This window comes from Nanorana parkeri, unplaced genomic scaffold (assembly GCF_000935625.1).
Source record: "Nanorana parkeri isolate BGI_ZX_2015 unplaced genomic scaffold, ASM93562v1 scaffold43, whole genome shotgun sequence".
NCBI classification, from domain to species: Eukaryota; Metazoa; Chordata; class Amphibia; order Anura; family Dicroglossidae; genus Nanorana; species Nanorana parkeri.
This window is the reverse complement of record NW_017306311.1, coordinates 1,305,244-1,332,416: the sequence shown is the minus strand read 5'-3', so window position 1 is coordinate 1,332,416 and position 27,173 is coordinate 1,305,244. Positions and strand designations below refer to the sequence as shown.

Sequence of the window (27,173 nt, the reverse complement as noted above, 5' to 3'; positions counted from 1 at the left end):
TATATATGCACAACCTAGATTAAGATTAATGAGCACATAGTCAGAGAACATAGTTGGATCATGGATTCCCTCAATACCAGTGAATGGGTCATGTTTTCACAAGCAGAAATATGGGTATATTAAAGCAGAACTCCATCCAGGCAACAAAATGTAGACCATAGCCCAGGGCAGGATTTCCCATTAAGCAAAATAAATTTGTGCTTAGGGCGCCAAGGCACCACAGAGTTTTTCCCCTAGCTATCATATCCTTAAAGGATAAGTGTACTTTAAAACAAACTACACTTATTCTTCTGAGTAGAGATGAGACCTGAGTTCGCCCAAGCCCATTAAAAACTCTGACCTTCAACACCCCCCCTCCCGAGACAATCCATGGTGGCAGTTGCAGTGGAGGGTGTTCCCCGCCCATTTGTGATGCAGAGCTGCAGGGCGGGGAATGCACCTGATAGGGTCAGAAGGAGGGATGGCTGTTGGAGTTTTGAGCGGGCTTGAGTAATCTCAGGAGAACTGGGCCTGCTTAAAGCCTGGCCTCACCACTAATCCTGAGGTAACCAATCCCTCCTGCCCTCTCTACAGATGTATACTTACCAAGATCCAACTGTCACGTCATCCGTTGTTTATTTACCTACCGTGCCACAGGTCCTCTCTTCTGGTCGTGCAGGTGCATTACAGCCCCATAGACTTCTATAAAGCTTGTCTACCTCTGTGTCCTGGCCAAGAGACAAAGGTTAACAAGCCCCATAGTCCTCTTTATTATTATTTAACAAAGAACAGACTTCCTTCATCATTTCTAAATTGAAAGCCTCAAGCTGCTCATTGCAAGCTGCCCAGCTGTCCCCCTGCCGCACGGTTGGACCTTTATTGATTGTCTGAAGATGACAAATATATTAACTTGATCTGGCCACTTTTTGCTAGACTAGAATACACCGATTTCATGGGCACCCGAAGACAACTTACTACTATTTACTCACTTATACAGTGCTCAGGTATTCTTCAAATTCTCCTAGATGATAGCTTATCCCAAAACCTTCTGTCTTTTTTTCCTCCTCAGTTGTCCCTTTTTATACAGATTTGTAGACCTCTATAATAAATGCAATACTAAACAAGCAAAATGTTACACTAAACCTTTTATACAAACCTTTTTATTACCAAGTTTTTCAAAGCCAGTAAAAAGGAAACATAGCGATGAATAAAGCATTTGTAGGTTTGGCCAATCATTTATGATTATTAATTCTTCATGATCCACGTAACTGGGGATGTAGTGAGGTGTATGTCCTTTGCCTACACACTTTGTGCTCCAGGGTGTCTCTCATTCCCATCTCAGAAAGTTGAGAGATATGTAATTATAAAACAGTGTGTTAGAACAGGGGAGATCAATTATATAACATTTAGAAGAAAGATCATCTGGTGCTAGCTATGACATTTGCAGCTAAAATACAACTTGAGAAATTGTAAATAGAACACAGTAGCGACAAACAGATTAAACTGGACAAAATGAAAAAGCATATTCTGCTGAATCTGGAAGATAGCTGTGGCAAATATCTAAATGCATCCCAAAACATCAGTATGCGGCAGAGACATAACATTCTGGTTCTGAGATGGTTATATATATATATATAGATATATATATAGATATATATCTATATATATATATCCAATGGACTCCAGATCAATGCTGTATCTATGCATCTAACATAATCCCTTCCCTGAGACTGAACACTTTTACAGATTATCGTGGGGAGAAAATTATAATGATAAATTGTACTCAGGGATTACTGTGAGCAGCCTGCAATATGGTCTGCTGAGAGAACCAGGACCTGCAAGCACTGTCTGGCAGAGGTGTCTGAATCACAAGACTAACTGGGTAGAATGGAAAGTCCTCTGGCAGTAAAACACTGCCACTGTGTATTTAGCTGTCTGCATGAAGTCCAGTTTTAAATGATGTGGCTAAAGTAGCATATACACGTTGTGTAATTTGGCTGGTTCTTGATTAACCGGCCGAAATCTGCACAGTGGGTGCAACTGTTGGCACCTTTATGTCTGGCATCCCTCGATCGGCTGATTGAAGGAGCCGGTTTGAAAATTCCCAATCAATTGCAAGCCCCCTTAGGGTATTCTGACTGTGGTGGCTGCTCTCAGATTACATTTGAAACAGCAGGGGATTCCTCCATCCATGATCGTGAGCATTTATGGTGGAATCTGTTATATATTCTTTGTTCAGCCCGTGGGTTGAATGAAGCAAATATAACCGTGTATGCCCAGCTTTAGTAGGCAGCACTATGGTCATGGAGCACTAGGTTTCTGTGTTTACAATGGCCGCTTAGGGACCCCTTTATATCACTGTTACCTTTCTGAAGGGGTCTCTATGCAGCCCCGAAACATTGCATTGTCTCTTTTGACAGAATTTTAAAAAATTATCTTCTTTTGTACAATTTGAGTTCTCATCAGGGACACTATCTGCAAAGAGTTTGGCTTTCATGTATGAGTGGATTTCTTTCCAGTACAGATTACTCCAACAATCCGAAATGTTTTAGATAATCGATTGGTTTTCACTTATGGTCACTTATGATTGCTGGTTATGATTGCTGGTTACTAGTATTAAAAAAAAAACCCTTCACATCAGATTCAATATTTTTGAGTATAAATAGAAGCCATCCAGCATTGTCTAGTGTCTCAGTTTTTCTGTGAGATCAGCACCTCTTGAAATATTCATGAATGGATGCGTATTCATACATAGGTTGTGTGGCAGGACTCTTTCCCACAATGCCGCCTTTTCAGAAAGTCACAAATGCATTAGATTTTCCTTTACATTCGTTTTTCCTCTAGAGAGGCTGTGAGACCAATTTAGTACAGCCAGTCTGACTTACAGAGCTCTAAATGGGGTCATGCAGGCAGCACAGGGAAAACAAAGGGGGAAGCAGAAGCAACAAGCTGTGCGAGGAGTCCAGCTTCCCCTCAGAGGACGAATGGATCTGCTGAATGCACAACCCAGATAAACTGTTTATGTTATAGCATATCTTAAAATCCCATTTATTAAAGTTTAGATAATGTTCCCAGTAAAAGTAAAGACACAGCACAAAGTCAGAGCATAGTTGCCAATATTTTAAAATAGCTTACTTGAACTGTTTAATGAGTCCCTGCCTGAATTGGAAATCATTTATTCATTTGAGTGTATTTTTTTTTCCCTCAGTATTTTAAATGATTGTTTTTTATAAATATGAACTTAAAGTTGAACTGAAGCCTTTCTTTAGTTTTGGATGGAATAAGGGAGAGTTGTAACCCCTGTCAGCTTTTTCTTGCAATAAGATTGTCTCAGCAGGGAGTGAGAGGAAATCCTTCCAAAGACTGGGAAATCCCTGGTGGCAGGGTCCCCATTGGTAGATCTCCCATCTATTCCTGATCTGGTGACAACCCAAAATTTGGGATCTTCTTTCACTTTCAGTGGTAAGGGAAACAGAAAGGGAAAAAAAAACCTTAAAAGAATTAAAGGAATGCAGACACCACATCTAAGGACTGCCGAGCTGCAATATATTGCATTTGTTATTGGGTTTAGATATTATGTTTTCAGACTCAAGGCTCAAAAACAAGGGTGGCCCATGGACATATCTTTGTAATGCTGTTCAGTCTTATGATTTTTATCTCTGCGACATACATCTGTCGCAGAGATAAAAAAAATGGCACCCTGTGCGCTTAAAATGCTTGTATGTTACTATGAGCAAACCGACTTGTAATTCCTGGACACTACCCTCTCTTTAACAAATTGAACAGGATCCAGTGTTTCAGGATCCAGAAACCTGTTTCTATGTACATGTAGATCTCAGAGGCATATTATGTGATGATATTCTCTTCGCTCTGCTAAATAAAAGCTCTAATAGAGAAGCAATTGTATATAATAAAGTATTATATTTTCTTATTAGTTGTTGAAGTGTGTCTGCAGCTCAAACTTAATCGTTAGCTTTTGATTAAATTAGAGGGATTAGAAACAATGTTTCAGCTAAGTTGTGGTTATAAATACTGTCTGTATCCCTGCTGGGAAGAATCACTCTGTTTGCACTGGTGGCTATTGTCACTGGGAGGTTCTGATACTTCTTGATTAGGGCTATTACAGGGTGTGAGGACTTTTGCTTCATAATTCCCTGTGACCTCTGTATGTATATAAAAGCACACTGTTGGGTGTAGGATCAGTTGCATGCTCTTTAGTACTCCAGGTGAAATTGTAGGGGCCCAAGAGATGACAGGTGCATTTATAATATATGTTTGTAATTCAGCTACATTAAAATTCCAAGGTTGCCTGCTGCCTGCTAGCTGGGTAAAAACTGAGCAGATGAACAGAATTTCATATCCTTAGGGAGGCAAACCAGTATACCTATCTATAGGTGAACTGTTTATTTAGGGGTTTGTCCTGAGCTTTGCAATATTTCACTTAACTTTTATTCTGATCTCTGTGTTTTCTTTAGCAATCTGGACACAGAAGAATTATACGGTAAGACAATTGGCCATTATTTTATCCATTTTTTTTTATTTGTTATGTGTACATTCACTTTATTTATTATGTGGTAATTCCCGCTGAAATCTATTATGTAACAAAACTCCACACAGCCAAGACAGCAGGCCTGGTGAAAATGCAGCTATAAACATAAGTTATTTAGTTTGTTATTTTGTTTGCTAAAACATAGATATACTGTACGTGTAGAGTTTCCCATCATCAACAGGAAGTTCAGGAGATCAGATTGGGGAGAGCTCCTCTGTAGTTCTAGTACCAGTCCTGATTGGACCATGAGCCCAAGCAGTTGGGCAGGAAGGTAAGAAATGAGAAGAAAAGGCCATCAGACAGAGTCAGTGGGGCTAAGCTGTCAGAGTAAAGTACTGCAACAAGCAGAAATATTAATTATGCCATGGTAGGGCTCTATACAGTGCCTTACACATGAGGGGCCAGGATCATACCAATGGCTGATGTAGGTGAGCCTCCAACACTTGGAGGGGAAGTTGGTGTGTCCACCTAATTCATGTTATAGGAGGTTAACTATTGAGGTCCTCTGTGTTCCCAGTCTTCCGCTGAATCAAACTGTAGTGTGTGTGGCCAACTCTAGGTTGACCATATAAATATAGCAATTTCAACCAGATTTGGATCACAACTGTATACTCTACCCTCAACATTTTCCAGATGGTTTTAAAATAAACCGCTAGTGATAGGTTTAACTTGGTGAAGGTTTTTTTAGTTATTTCGGTATATTTTCAAAAAGATTAATAACAAAGACCATTTGGTACTGTAATGCAGTTTAGCAATGCGGATGAATCTCAGCTGCGGAGGCTATACAGTTTAGGGGGTTTCCTAGGGTACGGCGTCAGGGTCGAGCTCCAGGCGTCACTCTCAGAGTCTTGAACGGAGAGTTTGGAGCTCTACCATCATATGCCGCAAAAACAATATTTAAGGTGTAAAGGGTAGCGCACTATTGATTCACAGTAGTATAGCGTACCCTGCTCAACAAGCAATTTGTAGGTAAAAATAAATGGAAACAAAAAAACTACTTCCCCTTTAAGAATTGAGAGTCCAGTGCTATGGAGGTAGTAGTACAGCACGAGATACATAGAGTGCCAATAACAGTTATGAGCAGCGATCTTCCTAGCAGACACTGAACCATAAATACTTGCTGTTTGTAGCTTAGGCACTGGGGGGATCCTCTCAGTCCGTGGTTCTCAGTCCAGCAGCAGGGAGTAGGCTGTCAGCTGGCGTTCCCAACTGAATAATAGAACGTCATACTGACCTTGCTTCCTGCCATTTAAGAGGATTTGAAGGGGAGGAGCTGGTGACGTTTTCCCGCCCCGATGCGTTCCATGCTGGAACGCATCGGCGATGTTACTTCCGGGTTGCGGCTGCCTTCCACCCTGGAACGCAAGCCGCGATCGTACAGTCTCCCTTGCGGCTGTGTTCCATAGGGGGACGCAGGCTGCGATCATTACAGGTACCCAAAGTTTATTTCGATGATAGTTAACCATTTTTTTTTTTTTTACTCCTCTCATTATAGCATTTGTTGTATCAAGTATGGAAGGGTTCCAGGCAAAAATGTATTATATTGGATGAGGCAATGGGGCGTTGACATGTTACTAGTATAACTCCCAGCATTTTCATTATTTTTTCATGGCCTGATCCATTTTGTTATTTTTGTGAAAGAAAGCTCATTGTAATTATTTGACATAGGCAAATTGCCTACCAATACATACCTCCCAACTTTCTGAGAAAGAGGGACACATTCCAGCACACAATATTTAGGCAATTGCCACAACTCTGCGACGCCCCCAATTATGTGAACCATTAAAAATATATATGCTAAAATAATTTACTAACCCAGAATTATTTTTTTCAAATCATTAATTACGAGATGAGATAAAGGTTTTAGTGCAGAATAACACGTTTGTTAGGTAAATATGAAATTTTCATAGATATCTGTACATCAGACCAAAAATAGGGAGAACTGAAGGGAAAGAGGGACAGACGGATGTCCAAATGAGGGACACTGCCTCCAATTCAGAGACAGTTGGAAGGCATGCCCATGGTCAGGATTGGGTAGGACTTTTATTTTTAAAGGTTTAAAAGGGAGTACAGGTTTCCTTTTGGCTTTGAGAACCTCCGTTACATGCAAATATGGTAAACTAATCTTTGTACAATGCCTGTATTCATTTATATATAATTTGATGATTCGGACAATAGTGTCTCTTTAAGTTTTGAGTAATGAATTAGAACTGAAATATTGTATTATTTATCATAGCTTTACTCATAGCATACTGTCTTTCCTCATTTAGCTTCACCACCCCCTCTTGCTCACACAGATTCTATTTAATGAAGAGGCTGGAAATGGTACATTTGCCTGCTGCTGTTCACAATTCCTAATGTTTTAGTCGGCCGTCTTTTAGATGACTCTGATTTATTCTACAGTACTGTTTATTTAAAGCCATTATCACGCAAGATTTGCCTTAATAGCTGCGGGGCCTTTATGTATATATTATGTTTAGAGCACTTTGTATCAGCAATCAGGGAATATACGCAGTAATCAGTAAAATAATCATACTGCTGCTGTTCATGACATGATGCTTTTTACCAACTCGGTGAATCTTCACAGGAGTTATATCTATTACTGTCTTTTTACCACTGATGTGTGCTTGTTTTCATTGGCTGCAATTAGCACAGTATTACAAAATGTAACTACCCTGTAGTTCTCTCTTTTGCAACATTAAGGGCCGATACACATTTTAGCATTGCGCAAAAGGCATGGGATCCGTGCGTTTAGTGCACACTATCGCACAGAGCAATGCAATGCATGCTAGGTGCGGTGGTGGGTTGCCATTCTGAATGGCTCCCCAGCACACCACCCAGCAACACATGGAACTGCAAGAGTGTGCGTTGCAATGCAGTAAATGCAATGGTGCATTCATTATTTTTTTCACCGCACGGCCTGCCAGGAAGTGTGTTGGGGTGGCATCAGGGCCAGATTTCCCACAAGGCCACTAAGGCCTGGCCAGGCAGGGGCAGGGAGTAGACGGGCGGCAGGACTGTGGTATTCCTATGGGCGGGTAATTTTTTCTACATATAGCCCTGCTTCGGGCAAGCAGAGCTAATTGTAGAGCATGGGAAGCTACAGCTCGTTTTGTACAATTGATCTTGGTGATGACAAAATCACTTCTAATTAGCCTGGTCATCCGTGCTTCCCTGCCGCTCCCCCCTTCATGGTCCGCCCCCACCTCCGGCTGCCTCTCCCTGCTGGCCGCCTCCCTCCCCGCCCTGTTTTTCGGGGTCCCCTGCTCTTCTTGGGGCCCCGGGACCACAGCAAGGTAGTTCAGGATGGAGAGCGGGGAGCAGAGTGGAGAATTTCCATTCTCCTCTCTTCTCTATGGAAACACTGAGACAGGAGAGCTGCACACGCAGCCTTCCCATCTCAGCTGTCACAGGAGTTCAACATCTTGATTGGTCTACCCGAGATAATGTAACTCCTGCGCATGCGCCTGGGCAATAATTCAGCTTGGCAGCAAAGTGTGGAGGATGTCCCCTGAGCTTTGCATGTGCAGCTCAGTGGACATTTAGAAGAAACTTTGCTAGCAGACAACTTTCATTACAGAAGAGACATCGAGGGGTCATTGTCATTTTTTATCACAGGAGGCTGAGCTCTCCTCCCGCACCACCCCGCCCAGCCTCCTGTGACAGCCAATCCAGTATGGAGAGTGGGTACAAACACTTTAATGGGGAACCCCAGCCCCCAAAAATGGGGAAAAAGACGTGGGGTCCCCAAACATGGGGTGTCATCTGGAAAGCATTATCACACCTCGGCTCACAGACCTGAATAGCATTCGGAAACTCATGAATAGTATTCGGGAGTTCCCAAATGCTATGTAACATTTGACAGCTGAGAGTGTCAAATGGGCGGAGCAAGCCGTGAGTCTGGACTTTTTACTAACTATTTGATTTAACCCTTTAGTGAATGGGTAGGGGTACAAGTACCCCTTACTCATTCACAAGGAGGGGGGCGGCATCTGGGTGCTCCCTTATTTAAAGGGGTACCCAGATGCAAATAAGCCCCCTTGCCCGCAGACCCCCACAACCACCGGGTCAGGGTTGTGGGGAAGAGGCCCTTGTCCCCATCGGCATGGGGACACCCTCCTTGGCCTGGTAATGCGCAAGGAGGGGGGGGCGCTCGATTGTCCCCCACCCTTTCCTGCTCGGATCAAGGGTCTGGTAGGACTGTTAGGGTCCCACGCACTTTTTTTGTGTTTTAACTTTGGGGGGGGGGGATCCCTCCTAACATTTCTACCAGACCTAAGGGGCCTGGTATGAATTGGGGGGGAACCCCACGCGCTTTTTTTTTCATCTTCTGCAAACTAAAAAAAAAAAAATTCAATTTTTCCTAATGTCAAATTGCTGCAACGAAATTTTGTCCAAAATGAAATTTCGACCAGACTACCGCTAACGAATTCCGGGAAATCGGAAATTCGGATTTGTTTGCATTCATTTTAGCTGTAATTCGAATACATCTGAATCTCCGAAATGTTGTCCGAATTTAGTTTCGTAACAAAACGAATCGCACATGTCTATCTGCCATACAGTTGCCCACTCCCCGATTTCTTCCTGTAATGTTACATTATCTAAATCTGTGTCTATTACCCTCCCTATTTTCGTATCGTCAGCAAACACTGAGACATGGCTATTTACTCCCTCCCTGATATCATTAATAAACATGTTGAAGAGCATGGGGCCTAGCACAGAACCCTGGGGCACGCCACTCATGACCTCAGCCCAGTCTGAAAAGGTGCCATTAATCGATACTCTTTGTACACGTTCCTGTAGCCAGTTTTCTATCCACGTGCACACTACTTCATCTATGCCCTTAGCTTGTATAACAAGCGTTTATGTGGCACCGTATCAAATGCTTTGGAAAAGTCCAGATATACTATGTCCACCGGCCTCCCTTAAATTTAAGGAAAACTCTAACTGACCTCTGTAGCTGTAGAAACTGTGGAGCAATTTATCCAGAAATTTTCCAGCAGCTACACTTTTATTTCAGTAGCTCAGCTCCCCCTTCTTCCTCTCCTATCAGTGAGTTGGCAGCATTTCACCTTTTAATTTCTAATTTAAACACAGAGGAAGTGCACAGGAAGAGGGGAGAGAGCAGAGTACCGAGAACTAACTTGAACAAATTCCTGGTTTCTATTGTGAACTTGTGAATTGCTCTTGAGTAACTGTAACTACAGAGGTCAGTGTGGGCTTATTTTAAAGCATATGTACTGTTTGTTAAGATTATGGGAATATTTGAATGTTCATCATAGCCTGGCAACAGTTATACTTTAAAAAAAAAAGCAACTTGTGGCAGTAAGTCTGTCAATGGGCTGATAATGCTTTCCTGAAAACATCAACATCAACATCAAATAACATGCAAATATAAAAAAATGTTTTTTATTTAAAGGACCATTCCCAACAGTCTGCATGAAGTGACTGAGCTATCATCATCAGATGAAGAGAGTCTATAGGTAGCAATGTTTTTTGTTCAATAATTTCTTGGCTCAGGTAGTATAGTACGTTTACTCCACAGGTTACAGCATTAACCACACAGTATTTATGGGGTGTTTTATGGGAAATACGCTTGAGCGTCATGAAACTTCCTAATGCATTTCATGTGCAAAGGAAAGCTTTCAACAATTCCATTCCTACCATCGTGAGCCCAGCAAACACAGAAAGAACATGAAGAAGCTGTTTAGAATACCCTCTGTGCCATAAATGGGGATGTAGTCAGTGTCTTAACTAACCTTAGGGGCTACACAATGGCTTTTACCAGCTACTCCAACATTCAGAAGCATATTGGTACATTTTATATATCTGATATTTTAGCATAGTTGCAAAACTGGCTAATTATATTTTAGATTCTTTTAAGAACTTTGCAGCACAATTTAAATTCATCCAGTAACTGTTAGTACTTGGCAACACAGATCAGATGTTTTATGCAGCCTAAACATTTTGGCAGAAACTAGAAAGGGAAGCATTAAAGATCTATTTTTGCTACCTAGTTGAAAAGTAGCAATTATTAATGATGCATACAACACAAGAAGAACAGTTTCAGGCTGTATTAATCGAATCGCCTCTTTAGATGTCAATGTGGCTCAGTTTAACTCAATACAACTAGACCAGGGGGCACCTGGAAGGTTAATGCTTGATAATTGGTAGGCAGTTAAGAAGCTTTTTGTCTACTGCTTGTAGTTGTAACATGTAATTTTAGGTTGTCCACTCTGATATACAAGAATTAGTCTTTGTAAAACCAAAACCTTCCTTTTAGTTTTGGACAAAGTAGCTAACGGTTCAAATCCATCATGTTTTGCTTTCAAACTGATTTCCCTTCACTTCCTGTCCCTGAGACACAACAGAAAGTAATAGGGTATCTTTCCAAAGTTAGGGGATATTGCCTTTCAAGACAGTTGTCACCAGAACATGTTTACTCAGTAGAAGATTTCTCATCATCTCAAAAATTTTGAACTTTCCATAACTTTCTGTACAGGAGACAAGGGTCATCAATAATAAAAGTGATTTTCCCATGCTTTGACAAAATGATAAAAAATGAAACGGAGGTTTTAACTCTTCCCCACTCAATCCATGGCATGAATGTCAATTCACAGATATTCTTGCTATGCTTAACGAGTTTACCTTTTTTCCAAATAAAGACAGAAAGAAAAATAATGTCTTATGAGTTGCCACACACATTTCATACATTTGAAGACATATATGTATGTGTGGCCAGGTATGAAAATCACAGGTGTGAAGTATTTTGCAGCAAATTAAAGTTTTTGGGGAATTATAATGTTAATGATTATGAAGAAGAATATTAACCACTTCGGCTCTCAAAGCTGACTACTTGCAAGTGTCATTTTACACAGGAGCTGCTGCATTTAATAGCTGCTTCTGCTAGGTAATACATAGAAATGTCCTCGCTGTCAATCTGACAGCCGGTAATTGCTGATAATAGCATCATGTAGTAATGTAAGCCGGTACATCTTAGAAACTTTGTTGAAGATTTTTAGGGTGTTTCTCCTATATTTCAAATTCTTTAAAATGCTTAAAGCATTTTTAAATAATGCAGAGTAGCAGAGGACTCATCATCATCATCCCTGGGGATGAATTCTACTTTTTTTTCTTCTGCTTTCATAACAAAGTAGCATTAACACAATCATTATCTTGAACATGGCAGGAAGGCCAAAGAGGATGAAAACCAGGACAATACCAGAATTTTCTGTGGGATTTTTCCTTGACTGTCTGGTCTAAGTTGCTGCACTATCAGCAACTTAGACCAGACAGGGAGACTGGTGATGATTATGGTGATTATGATAAAGCTGAGAAGCAGAGCAAACATAATAGTTTCCACACAAAACAATTATTTAAACACAAGCTGGAGAGTGAGCGATCCAAACACAGAAACCTCCCAACAAAACTGCACCACCATTACCAGTACTGTACCAGAGTCAGTGTCCACAACTTGCAGGTGTAGTAGTAGGAGCACATCTACAGACTTTCCCCCACAGTTAGACACATACACAGTCCCAGTCCAGCAAGTAGTAAGTATATGGGATAGCAGAGAAAGAAGCAGACAGAGGTTTCCCAATGAAGATCCAGTTAAAGGGGAAGAGGATGTGTAGACAGATCTCAGCCAGCAGGCAGCAGGGAAGCAGGCAAGTAGAAAAGTAGTGGTTCCGGAAAATGTACACCAGGAATGACTGAATTAAGTATGTTTGAATTCTTTGTTCATTCTAGTCTTGGTATGCTTCTCTGACAATATTTAAATGTATTAAGGTTTTTTTGTATTCTATATCTTTCCTTTCATATAATAAATATGTATGTGCTGCATGCAACAGGCAGAAGTATTTAGGCCTGGCCATGCCAAAATGATCAAACAATGGTGGTGATACCACCATCATAAATATGAAGGACTACTTAAGTGAATTGTTGCATGCGACCTGATCATTTAGGCATGTGTCAAGCACTGCTGTACATGGGCAAAGGGACAAGAGTGGTCTCTCCTGGGTAATCTGCTTGGGGATGTTCCATCCACCCTTCATATTACTGCTATGCAGGAGTCACTGCAAACACACATCTTGTTGTCTATGGCTCTGCAGAAGCACCCGCATAGAGGTAATGTGCTTGTCCTGACCTGTAGAGACCTTAGATACAAAGCAGTTCAGAACCAAAAGAAGCTCTCTAAGGCTTCTCCTTGCCATTTGTGGTCCATATAGTTACAATTGCCTGTTTTTGTCCACATTTTATTCATAATTGGCTATTTGCTACCCACATATTCTAATAATTGCCCATTTGTTGTTCAAGTGTTGCACAGACATGGACATGTTTGTTGGTAACCTTACAGCTCCTTGAAACAATGCTTCATCCCTTCTGGAAAGTGAAGAAATTAAAATGAAATGTCTCAAGTATAACTGCATGCCTGTGGTATGTCCTAGAGCACATGTGTCAAACAAAAGGCCTGTCCACTGAGTCTGGTCCTCCAGGCCATTTCATGTGGCCCTCGCACCACTCCTGCAGCTGCGGCACCCCCCTCATCTCTGCCCCACCTTGTCTCCGATGCTAAGCGACGATACCGGAACATTACATTTTAAACCAAAACTGGAGCTGTAAACAGTCTCCGGTCTTCACTAGAAGACTGCTGAGGTCCCCAGCAAGGTCCTGACAGCCTTCCTGTGGATCCACGCTGCCCGCACCCGCTGAGACCAACTGGGACTCCTGGTGAGACCGCGCAGCCCAGCATAGACCTCACACAGCCACCTGAGAGTCCGCACTATTACACTAATTGCCATTACTTTCAGAGCTAGTTATTAAGTTATTACTAAAACCAGTAATAATTGAATGCAGAGACAATTATGTAATGTGATAAAGAGTAGATACATTTACTGTATATAGTTTTACAAATACAAATGGCCCTTTAAGGGCAACCATAATGCTGCTGCGGCCCAAAAATTAAATTGAGTTTGACACCCCTGGCTACAGTAAATATATATATAAAAATATAAATTATTGCTTATTCTACAACAATATTCTAAAAATTTCATGAACAGATTTGTTGGTTCCCCTAAAAAAAATCATAAATAAATGAATCATAGTGATATTTTAAACTGTTTTCTCTAATCAGTAATCACACAGTCTTGTAATCAACCAGTCAGCTTATTTAAATAGAGAAAAGTAGTCACTCTGCTGTTTGGCATTATTTTTTGAACCACACTGAACCTGGACCAGAGAAAGCAAAGGAGAAAGTTGTCTGAGGTGATCAGAAAGAAAATGATATACCAGCATGTCAAAGGTAAAGGCTATAAAACCATCTACAATCACTTTCACGTTCCTGTGACTAGAGTTGAAAATCATAACAAGTTTAAGATCCAGGCGAGTATAGCCAACCTCCCTTGAAGTGGCTGCAAGATGAAAACCGACCCCAGATTGAACAGAAGGATAATGCAAAAAGTAGACAATGAGCCAAGGAAAACTCCCAAGGAGATACAAGTTGAACTCCAGGGTCAAGCCACATCACGTCCCATCACATTATCCTTTGGTTTTTGAGTGACAGTGGGCTCAAAGGAAGACTCAACTGTTGAAAGAAAAACATAAAAAATTCAGTGCATTGTCTAATGCACTTTCAGTCACATCATCTCATATCACTGAACGTTGTATCACAATAGAAGCTGTGGCGCTAAGTGAATAGAAGCAGCAAAAAAAACCCTCATAGAGGTATAAAGCATGTCCTTTCTCTCCTTCTTCCCCATTTTAGAGTAGTCATATGCATCGGTTTTCCTTTATTCACACCCTATGCCTTGCCAGTGCCACCACTATATTTTGCCATGGGCTCTGGTCGCATGCCATTATAGCAACCAGCACTACCAAGGCCACTACTAAGTTTCAAAATCCCACTAATTATCAATGTGAAAAAAATATCCTATTAGAAAGAAACATTGCTACTTTACAATGATTTTGATTAAGATCAACAATTTGCATCAGTTAGATTGTACATATTCTTTACATGTGCTGCTAAATATGAAATTATAATGGTTTGGGATTTATTTTATTTATTTTTCTATAGTTAAATGTATTTATTAATCTATAATTTTCATTTTTTAATCTCTAGGTTTTTTATTTATTTATTTATTTTAAAAAAATAGTTTTTGTATTTTCGTAACTTTTTGCCTACAAATAAACATTGAATGCAGTGCACACCCATGTCAAATGATTACCATTTTCTAAGGAGAGAGAACAGCAGAAGTCATGCCCTACATGATGTTCTGTCCCTGACAGACCCCAGATACCTCAGACAAAGCCATTGGAAGAGAGGCGAAGTGCTCAGGAATCAGTGTTTTCACATGTGGGTGGAAATCCAAGCATGAACTACTGAGCTTAGTAAGCAACAGGATTATTTTCAACAGCTAAAACTGGAAAATATGAAAAACAACTGAGAGTTCCACTTGAAACTATCCTGATTATCTTTTTTAATGAATGTGACCCTATGTAATGTTTACATATGGATTTTAATGTATTTATAGCCCTGAAGGACAGGATGCAGACACTTTGGTCAGTATATATAGTGGCGCGTTGCTTCACCTCTAAGAGCTGCCTTTCTTATAAGGCAAGTACGCTTGCCGGTACTCAGATGCCCCCAGGTCTTAGACCATATACTCTTGCTATAAATGTCGCAGGTGGCCCCCAGGTGCCGTGCAGTAGTACTGACTGGTGATAAGGTACAAGACATAAAAAGGAAGCAAGATAAAAGACAGGAACAGGGCTGAAGATACAATACAGGACTAGGATTAAAGATACAAGGCAAGACTGCGATTCAGGATTAAGACAGGTACAGGATTCAAGATACAAGGCGGGTACAAGATACAGGCTTGTGCAGACTAGACAGGACTACCTGGGCTTGTGATGCTTAATTTAAGTGCCACTAATCAGTGGCAAGGCTGAGGAGTGTGTGACCAAGCTTATTAGCCCACAGCTGATGGAGAGGTGCTGAAGGTGTGTGGCCAGGCTCATTAACTGGCTCAGACTTGCTCATCTGTGGAGATTGAGCTCTCACATTACATAAAATCATATGTACAGTATGCCCTTAGTTAGTTAGTATTTTAGAAAAGCAGCTTTTGTTTAATCAAAGTGGCACAGAGTTACTGGCAAGATAAAAAAACGGTCTCTTTTTTATAATGTAGGTTGAACTCAATGGGCATGTGTCTTTTTTTTTCAACCTGACTATGTAACTATGTAACTAAGTAGCACAAGTTATTTTCCTGCTGTAGATTGGATGTCTCACCAGTAAAAATATTTTCACTGCTGCATAGTGTTACTATATAATCTTCTATTTCTTTTGCAGATTACTTTTCACATCATTTGGGGGAATATGAAAGTGTGCTGGCAGCACTGGAAGACCTAAACCTCTCAATACTGAAGGCTATGGACAAAACAAAAAAAGTAGGAGAACGGTTTATTTCTTCTTATGAAGTGACCATATGCGGCACCGTAATTGCAGTCAGTGTGACCAGTTTGAGGATTGGTTATAATATTTGTGCAGTTAGTGTGACCAATTTACACCTTGCTCGTAGATTTGTGCAATCATGTGTGACCAGTTTAAACATTGCTTGTAATATTTGTGCAGTGTAGTAGTTAAAGTATATGTAAACCCAAAACATTTTTTAGTAGGAAAGGAATAAAACCCGCGTCAAGTTAATTTTGGCTGTCTGTTTCCCTCTTGGGAGATTTTTTTTACTTACAGTCCTGGAGATACACTAAGAAATTAGAGAAAATTTCCCCAAAGTGAACAGAATTCCCATCTTAGAGCGGTATCATGGAATGTAGGAACAGGTATCCCCATTGGATGATTGTCCCTCACCTCTTTCTCATATGACAAAATATTTGGATATCCCCTTCCGGTTAGTGAAAATGGTCTCCAGGACAATTAGAAGGATAAATCTTCCCAACAGCGACATAGACAGAAATCAAATCCTGTCAAAGTTCTAATCCTGCACTACTGTATCCAGAATTTAAAAACATGCTTTTACATATATTTTGTTGTGAGATAAATAGAGGTACTGCCAGTGCTGACTTCCCTATAAAATGATAGTTGGTTGGCTGTCATGTTGACTTGTTGCATCCTGGGAAGGTTACATCAGCAGAACATTGCTGGAAAATCTCATCTGTAATCTCATGAGATTTCAGGGAAAGGCATTTTCCTCCCCTGAGATGATGTGCAAAGTCACATGTCCTAGTCACATGTGCCAGAGTTCCAGGAAGTAAATGGAGATGGATTAAAAATGGCCACCATTAGAAAAATGGGGAGGAAGAGAAAAATAAGGTATGCAAAGAATAAAAAATCTTAATATATATTATTATTATTATTACATAGTATTTATATAGCGCCAACAGTTTGTGCAGCGCTTTACAATATAAGGAAGACATTACAGTTACAATACAATTGAAGACAAGAGAGTAAGGAGGGCCCTGCCCCTGAGGGCTTACAGTCTAAAAGAGGAGGGGGAAATATTAGGAGTTAGTGAAGTGCAGATCTGTGGGTTGAACGATTGGTGACATTCTATTGGTTGTATAGTGTAGTAACAATGTGTAAATCACAAGAATGGATCAACAAAATTACAAATATATTATGGCAAATCAAATAGGTGAAATCATTTTATATATGTACCTAAAATGTATTTATTGGTTTGGCTCGACTTCCTCTTGAACCTTAAATAAATGGCAATAAAGTATTTATTTAAATGTACTCAGTTTCAGATAACGGTTTAAAAATAACCCAATTTGCCACATGTTTGGAGAAGTCTTATAATTAGTAGCAGTAAGTTGCATGGAGTTTGGCAGAGTTTTTTCAGATGTTAATTACAGAGGAGGATTCTCTATAGAGCTGATAACCTGATACAGCAAATATCCTGCTGGCTGAGAACGAGATAATAAGAATTCTTAATAATAAAACTGCTTGCTTGAAACAAGGAAAAGTTAGCCAGTGCATCTTCTGCGCTCCATTCATTCACCGAGCTGGAGCTGTATGGTTCTAGAAAAGACAGGGATTAAATATGGAGCACAGAAGACATAGTTACATAGTATTTGAGGTTGAATAAAGACATTAGTCCATCAAGTCCAACCTATTAGGATCTCATTCTAGGAGTACCCGTACCCCTGTATATTACGGTCCCTTAAGAAATCGTCCAAAAGTTTCTTGAACAATTCCACATTATTTGCTGAAATCACCGCCTGTGGCAGTGAGTTCCAGACCCTAACTGATCTTACTGTGAAGAACCCCCTTCGCCCCTTGTGCTGGAATTTTTTTTCCACCAATTTTAGGTGATGGCCTCTAGTTTTTGTAACGGAGTTAATTTTAAACAGTTTATCGCTAATGTTGCTACCACCATTAAACATTTTGTACATGGAAATCATATCCCCCCTTAATCTCCTCACCTCTAATGTGAACATGTTTAAATTTAGTAGCCTCGTCTCGTAGCTCTGGTCCTCCATACCCCTAATTAGTTTGGTTGCCCTTCGCTGGACTTTTTCCAACTCAAGGACATCTTTTCTTAGTACTGGTGACCAGAACTGGACCGCGTACTCCAGATGAGGTCGAACCAATGATCTATAAAGTGGCAAAATTATAGACTTGTCCCTGCAATACATCCCCTTTTTAATACAGGACAAGACCCTGCTAGCTTTGTTTACAGCAGCCTGGCACTGCAAACTACCTTTCAGTTTGTGGTCTACAATGACCCCCAAATCCTTCTCCATTTCTGACTTCCCCAGCGGCATACCCATAATTGTATAACCCATTTGTTTATTTTTAATTCCAAAGTGCATTACTTTGCATTTATCGACATTAAACCTCATCTGCCACATTAATGCCCACTCCCCTATTTTATCCAGGTCCTCCTGTAATGTTATAGTGTCTAAGTCCGTGTCTATTACCCTCCCTATTTTGGTGTCATCCGCAAACACGGAAATATCGCTGTTAACACCCTCCCCGATGTCAAGACATCTGAGGAAAGACAAAATGAACTGGAATTATTCCCCTTTGAAGTGTATATAAAGCCAACGTTATTAGTTTAGTTCTAGATTGGAGAGCGGTAAGGGGCTAGTACTCATGTCAGGTTTTTATACCGGTCTGGGTCTCCATTGGGGAGATGCAAAAAAGTTGGGACAGGGCAACAAAAAGCTGGCAAAGTAAGTGGTACTAACAAGGAAGAGCTGGAAGAACATTTTCAACTAATTAGGTTAATTGGCAACAGGTGAGTAACATGATTGGGTATAAAAGGAGCATCTTAAGGTGCCCATACACCTGCTGATTATCGTATGATAATCGCAGGTGATCCAGCGATCGTACCATAATCGGCAGGTGTATGGGTAGCGTGCGACCGCTTCTACTGTAAGGTTGCACGACATTCGTCTTCCAAGCACTCTTGAAAACCTGCCCGAAAATCGTACGATTTTCGGCGGGTTGGTGGCGTGGTCGGGAGACGAATGCCGCACGGGCCGGTGTGCACAAGCGCACACTGCCCGCTCAGCACTGCTATCATCGCAAGCCCTTGCAATGATCACAAGTACGATCTGCCTGTCCAAGATGGGCAGATCGTACAAAAGGTTAATCACCTTACAACCATCATACAACGAAAGTTGTGCGATGGTTGTAAGGTGTATGGCCAGCTTTAGAGAGTCAGAGTGTCTCAGAAGTAAAGCTGGGCAAAGGTTTGCCAGTCTGTGAAAAGCTGTGTCTAAATTGGAATTAGTTGTATTTATTTATATTTTGTCCAAATAATAACAGTTATTATGTTTCCAAAGAGTTGGCTCCAACTCTCTCACCTTAACTTCCCTGAATTTCTATCCTGTCTAATATGAGAAGCAACAGTGGTCTCCAGCAGCTGTCTATCTACTAGGTTGGAGAAGGGAGGGTAGCAGGGGGTAAGGGAGTGTCTTGCCTTGCTGTGCCTGTGTGTTTGTGGAGACACACACAGCTTAATAGCGCACACAAGGGTGGCTCCATAGGACCCTGCAAGGGAAACAAGCCACCGTAAAACAGGATGTTAGAGTCAGTGCTCAGGGAACCATCTGACTCTGCAGGACAATAACAACATCAAGAAGCAGCATGCATTGTAAGTAATATAATCAGCATTTGAAATAGCTTAAAAACCTTTTGATTAACTATGACATTAAGTGGATATTGGGTGTTATGGTATATTAGTAGTTAACACTGTTGTCTTGCAGCACAGTATTATTGGTTTCAGTTCCAACGAAGGACACCTTTTGCATGCATGAGGCTCTAGCGTTTCTTTACATTACTATTTTGTACAGTTCAGCTTGTAGGCAGTAATGCACACACTTCCCACCCCTCTTGGTATATGTGTTTTCCTTCTCTTGCTGCCTGTAGTCATCTGTTGTTTATGCTAAGTTACACAATAAACATGGGAAATAAATGTTCACTCCATTCTGGGCAATATATATTGTCCATATACTAGAGAGCAACATAATTCATAAGTTGTCTACACAAAAGCAATATTTTATTAAACATTTTCTAATATATTCTTTAATTCTCATTTAAAGAAATGTACATTTAATTTGTAATTCACATTTGAATGAATGTTCAGATGGAGCTGTGCTGTGGGCACTGGACTGTTTTCCATGAATGCCCCCCACCAGTTTACAGTAAATGTACACCCGAACTGGATGAGATTTAGTTCGCTGTACCATAAACATATGGCAATTTTATTTCTTTTAGAAAATACTTTATTATATCTAAGTGCTTCTGTACTCCTACAGCTTCTGCGCAGTCACTTCATGGCTACATTAACCACTTGAAGACCAGGTGTTTACGCCCCCTTCCTGGCCAGGCCATTTTTCAGTATTCAGCGCTGTGGTACTTTGACTGACATTTATTCCGTCATGCAACGCTGTACTGAAATTAATTTTATACCATTTTGTGGGGACAGATAGAGCTTTCTTTTGGTGGTATTCAATCACCACTGGGATTTTATTTTTTACTATATTAAGGAAAAATTACCCAATTTTTTGGGTATTTTTATTTCAGGTAAATAGACACCAAACATGACAAGCTTTAAAATTGCGCGCACCCACGAATTCGCAAAAAAATACCATACAAAATTGACCATAGGTGACGCTTTAAAAGCTTTTCCCGCTCAACAGTTTAGTGTTATCAGTGATTAATGGCCCTAGAATTATTGCTGTCACTGCGACGTTCGCGTTGATATGTAACATGTGCAGCGTAATGGGTGTACCCAAATGAATTTTACAAACAACAAAAAGTTTTCCCAGCACACTCGCCAGCCAGCATGCAAAAAAACTTGCCTCACCGCTAAGGTTAAAAACAGAGGTTTAGGTACACGTCTATCTAAACTTCTGTTTTTAACCTTAGCGGTGAGACAAGTTTTTTTGCATGCTGGCTGGCGAGTGTGCTGGGAAAACTTTTTTCTGTTTGTATTGTATTAGGCCATTCCATGTTCACCTTGCTGTAAAGCTGGTAACAAATTGATGAGTGCGTTTGCCATTTGTTTTGCTTGACTGATTTGACGCAGTGATGCATGGGGGGGTCTCAGCTGCCTTGTGATGTGCGGGATCCCTTGTGCGTCTCTGTGCCTTTAACCTCCCAAGGGGTATGATTTTTTTCTTTTCTTCATGTCATTTTTTGGTCTATTTTTTTCCGAATTTTTTTCGTTTTTGTTGTTTAAAAAACAAATCTGGCTGGTTCCGCCCCCCTGCGATGCGTACGCTCGCAAGGGACGGAAACCCGGGAAGACGGATGCCGGCATTGGCCAGAGAACACAGGGACAAGGTAGGTAAATGCGGCATTCCCAAGTGTAGCTTGGGGTTACCGCTTATGGTATGGAAAACTAACCCCGAGCTACACTCGGGAATACCGCCAGGGAGGTTAAGGGCGGTTGGGCTTCCTTCTGACAAACCTGCACCCAATTTGATCTTTTGCCCCATGTGCTCCAAGATAGAGACTCTCTTAGTTTAGAATTAGGACCGCACTACACAGAGGAGCCTTGGCGCGGCTGTGCGGCTTTCACATTTTCTGCAGAAGACGTGTATCTAAACCTCTGTTTTTAACCTTAGGGGTGAGGCAAGTTTTTTTGCATGCTGGCTGGCGAGTGTAAAATTCATTTGGGTACACTAATGTATGACCAAGTAATTGTCATTCAAACTATCACTGAAAAATGGCCTGCTAATTAAGGTGTGTATTTACAGGCTGGTTCTAAATTGTTTAATTTGATAATAATATTGATAGAGAAACTATAATCTTTTTAGGCACTAATATGCAGAACACTAAACTAAGTGCACAAAGAAGCAAATTCACGTACTTCTGCTCCATTTACTTGCTAGGAAATGCACATACACTAATTAGCTCCTGTCTAAATTGTCTCTGTATCCGAGTGCAATAGGGACCTTAGATTGTAAGCTCTTTGAGGACAGGAACTAATATGAATGTGCACAGTGTAAAGCACTGCATAAATTGTTGGCGCTATATACATACCTGTAATAAATTAATATAAGCGAAAATGAGCCACTGAAGTAAACAGAAAATCAATGTCAACAAATGTAAAAGAATCTAAACTAAAGTATGAAGAAAATATACAAATTTAGGTTAAAAGACACCTTCGTTGGTATTTCCTTTAATATGGTCTATTCACTAAAGTGTGAAGAGTTTGGAGAAGACAGGAGAAGTGAACAATCTATTCTAGGACAACATCGCTGATTTGGAAAAATTCTCCAATTCAGTTCACTTTCCAGTTCAGCTATGTTGTCCTAGGACCTAGATTGTTCACTGCCTTCTTCACGCTCTTCACCCTTTTGTGAATAGACCTGGTAGTTTTAATCCCCTTATCTCACTGCTGAAAACACCAGTAATGATTGGTCACCCGGCACCATGTGACCTAGAATGCCTTGGCTGGGAGTTGCAGTTTTTTTTATTTGTGTCAAGATAAAGGTCATTTGTTTTTATTCAAGGCAAGAATGTAATTGCTAACATGTGCCCTATGGATTCATGTGGGTTTGTCTGATTCTCTGATTGTTTTATGTTTTTTCTTCTTGCATAGACTTGTCCTTTAATTTGTCACCATCAATAACTGAAACTAATCCTTTTCACGCAGCATTTTATTTGTAACATATAAACATTTCATCATTATAAGCAGACTTTCTTTCACACGGTCAAGAGATCCTGACTGAATCTGCAGTTTTGTTGTGTATCGCCACTTGTTTACTTACAAGTAAAGCTTTGTATCTGACATGCGGTGGTTATCAGGCATGTACGCAGGTTAATGGACTTGGTTCCTTCGCGGTCGCTATGCAACAAATCCAACATGTGTTTTCCCCTGTGCTCTGACCAGTCTCGCATTTTGCTGTAGCTCGGTTACTGCGCTTGACTGTAAAGTAATGGAGTTCATACGAGCCAATTAAATGGCTTTTTGTCCCCAAGCATTCGGGGGTTTAACTGTTTGTCACCTTTTCTCCAGAGTGATGGGTCCAAGCAAATGCTTTATTGAAGTTTAACCAGAGGATTCAGACCGCTGTATCGCAGAGTTAGCAGAGTTCACTGAATGAGTTAAAGTAATATAAAAAAAAAAAATTTGGGCTGTTTCAAAATGATGACATGACAGATCGATGGATGCTGCTTCTTGATGTTTTCAAGTTTAGGTTTCCATTCAAATAAACTGGTCCCCTGAGGGCTGGCCCTGATGGGGTCGCTCTTTTGACTTGAAGGGTCCTATGGAGCCACCCTTGCGTGTGCGCTCTTGGCCAGCAGCTGTGTGGGTCCCCACAAAAACACTCCTCTGCTACTCCCTTCTCCACTGGAGACTGCTCTGTCCCTTGAGACATGATGCTTAGTGCGTGCGCTCACCGACAGGAACTTCAGGGAAGCCCTGCTAAGGGATCTAGAGCCTCTAGGGCAGTGAACAAACGAAATAAAATAGGTGGCTTTTTTTTCCAAATACCTGTCAGTTGATGTATTGGGAAATGTAAACAAATTTGCGTGCCATGCATGCACAAAAGCAGTAGAAAGCATTTAATACTAATTAAACCTTAGATCATGGTTTTAAAAGGTTAGCCTGCCTGAAAGTGATAGCATGTTATGATTCACTCTAATGTCCATTACATCAAGGCTACCAACACACCACAATGAATCAAAAAAGCATGCATGGTCCTTTTTTAGCAACGCAGTGCGCCACAACACACAGTATGTGTGTATGACACCATAGTGCATCTGGCATCGATCAGGTGCATTGCCATGCATTACAGGAATGTGCAGTAATGCCCGTTTTTTCTTGCTTTGCTGCAATGCACAAGTTTAGACCCTAGGCCAAAATGAGTACTTAACCCTTCCAGTGTGAAGGCAGCCCAACTGCAAGGGATCATTTTTTAACCGCCCAGCTCTTTTCTTTAAGATGATACTAAATCCTAATTAAAAAACATTTTGTGCTGCAGACCTTACAGGAATTTCAATGTTTGCAGGTCAGCTTTTCTTTTAAGCTTGTGGTTGCCCTCAATTGCTTCTCTGGAAATTGCCCCTTCCATGTCTTGTGTTTCTGGGTAGCTCCATCCCTTTACAGGGTCCCACGGAGCCACCTTTATGTGCATGTTCCCAATGGCCACCACAGTAGATGAAAAAGATAGCCCTGGCAGCAAGCCACTCCCCTTTTCCCCTTCCTCCCTCCTCTAAACCAATGACTGACACCAGCTGGAGCCTGGGCTGTCCCCTCTGAACTGTCCATGTGAAGTACACAGGGCGCACACTCCCCTACCCAGATGTTCTGCAACCTGGAACCAGTGAACAGCATAGGATGCAAGTTTTTGGGCACAAATACAAGCCAGATTTTTTGGATATTGTTTCATTGCTTCCTTGAATGTACTAAGCGAGAAGAAGAGTGGGAAGCAGGGGAATTGCTTGCCTGTAAGCTGTTTTTAATTAGGGCCATATGGGGAATATTGAAAATCAATATAAATGTAGGTTCCAGGTATTTTTACAGGTAGCATTGATTGATTGCCAGGCGATCCCCTTCTAATTTACTGTTTCTTACACAAGAAAACTGCAAATAGCAACAGGAAAGTTAAAATGTTGTTTTTATAAACATGTCAGCTATTATTCTAAATTAGCCGTCTTGATGAGCTTTTCAGATTTCTGGCAGTGTGAATTGTGTTTTGTGCTTTTCCAGGCTTTTTGTCATATGAATTGTTACCATTCATGAGCATAATACTTTCACACTGTAGCATAACATTGGCTACAACAGGGGGCAGCTTTTCAGTAGTGCTTGTGTGCATGCCAAATGCTTCTCTACAGCTTTGCCTCCTATCCCTTCCGCTATTGTTTCTTATCACCCTCGCCTTCTGCTGGTGTATTTACTTCACAGAACATTGCAGTGGATTTTGTGGATTGTACAGAGCTTTCATTGCCTTTTCCAGATAATTACACATCGCCGCCCCAGTGTATTTCCTAGTGTGAGGTGTCATTTCCTTTGTAATGAATTAGTGTGTTGATTTTACCTATGCTTTCTTTTACTGATAATGTATTGATCAGTACATATTGTAAATATTTGTCTATTACTCTTCAAAATCCAACATGATGAATTGCCCGGCATTTGATCACAGGATACTGAAGGCAGTCTGTCACAAGATACAGACTAATCACACTTTGGCACAAGCATCCTAATGTTTGAAGTGAATAAGAAGGGCTTGTTGAAAGGGCTTTGGTTTTGTCAAAATCTGTTTTGTGTTTAGTGAGATCTGGACCGGGCTGATTGTGAAACTTCAGTTTTGATGAGAGATGAACTCTAAGCATGAAAGTGATTCTGATAATGTTGAATAGGAGAAGGATCCAAGGGGCCTTTGGAACTCTGTCATGTGACCTAAGTAGGGTATACACAGTTCAAACTTCGAACTAACAAAATCGATTTCAGAATGTTCATTTAACTTTCTAATCGCTGATGGGGTTCAATTTATGATCAATTTAGACCATAGTGATGAAAAAAATTGAAGGAGCATGTTGGAAGATTGAATATGGATTTCGTTCAGGAAACTCCATTCATTCCAAAATCGAATGTTAAATGAAAACGAAAATCAAATGAAATTTCGAATGACAATCGACAAATCACTGATGGAATTATCGAACATTCCCACAGGATTCTTCATACGAACATTCATTCAAAAATCTACCCTGTTATACCCTACTTTATGATGGGACTCTTTTGGGACCACCCCCTCTTCAGCCAAACTTCTGACATATCACCATCACTAGCCTGTGCACTCTACATTGGCAGTGGGCATCAATAACAAGTAAAACTATTTCCTGAAAGTGTATTCTGTACTTTTTAGCCACATATTCTATTAAAGCATCAAAAATACATTTTAAGAAAAAAAAAGAAGATGGGGGTGGATAACGTGCTATCTAACAAATAACTTTCTTTGGCCCTGACAACTCTGCTGCCACAGCCGCCCTAAATAGCAATGGCAAGGCTGAACAGGAAGGTAGCATGTATTGTAAGGCTGTTGGGTGCTGTTACTTTGTGAGTCTGACAAACTCTTTAAATTAAACAAGGCAGATGATTGTTGACAAGGTTTCTAGTGAATAACAGGACAACCCCATGATGACTTGGAACATGGATACAGGTCCATCCTACTACCGCTCATCCTAGCCCAGCTTGTCAGTATACACTATTATTTATAGTCTTTTCCTTAATAACTGAAATGACAAAGTGATTTGTTGGCATGCCATTTTCCAACAGAAAATCAATAGCTACATCTTCCTTCACCTATTGTTAGCCATCAATATTGTCAGCAACAGTGGCCTCAACCAACTTGTGATTTTACATTTGCTACCAAAACAAGAAGTGAGGGTAAATCTTGAGGGGTATATCTTGAGGGTGAATCAGTGATGACATCTGTACCAGTGACTGCTCCAAGAGAGTAATTCCCCCGCTTTGTCTTTTACTTACTGTTGTGTATCCGGGACAGGAAGTGAAGAAAAATTCCCCCAACAGGACACAGCAGTATACACAGGAGTTTTAAATCTTCCATACTCAATGGCTCCAATGGCTATACATACTTTAAAGTGAAAGAGTCTCTTTAGGGTCTGTATTGGCAGCGTGCAATGTATTGTAAACAATAGCAGATGCCATTCTTGTTGACATTCAGGAGGGGAGTCTTATCCTTGAAGCTACATGAAGGCATTTTGATTTCTCCTTTGATGCTTATCTCTCTTGTATAATTCTTAATTTGGACAGAAATAAAATATTTAGCATTATCATGAGTGCTTCAGCTTAATATTGTGAGAACGAGTAACAGATCTGGGTATCAGCAGTTTCCATTCCTGAAAGTCAAAGCATGGCTATTTGTGGTGTTTCAAGCAGGGAAGATTAGGGACTCTGCAAGTGAGCACATAATCTGCGAGTTCTTAGCGGCATGATTAACCAGTTCATTGTCTACAAAGGAAATAATCTAGCAGAGCTGCAAATATGAGAAGTTCCTTTTCATTTCTCTGTCCTCTAATACATGTCCTTGCCCTGCATTGATAATCTTTAAAATGGGGTAAGAGAAGTCTCCCATGAGCCGAAAAAACATATGATTTCAATTCAAGTAAAATCCATCATGAATATCAGGTTCAGCTGCAACCGAG

At 40.6% G+C, this 27,173-nt stretch overlaps 1 protein-coding gene across 1 annotated transcript in view; it reads left to right on the top strand.

Moving 5' to 3' along the window:
* Positions 1-27,173, top strand: part of NECAB1 (N-terminal EF-hand calcium binding protein 1) — a 112,874-nt gene that overhangs the window by 36,346 nt on the left and 49,355 nt on the right. Inside the window, exons 4-5 of the mRNA XM_018572077.1 lie at positions 4,455-4,480; positions 15,876-15,973. Coding sequence (XP_018427579.1) covers positions 4,455-4,480; positions 15,876-15,973 — 124 coding nt within the window. The remainder of the gene's footprint in view (positions 1-4,454; positions 4,481-15,875; positions 15,974-27,173) is intronic.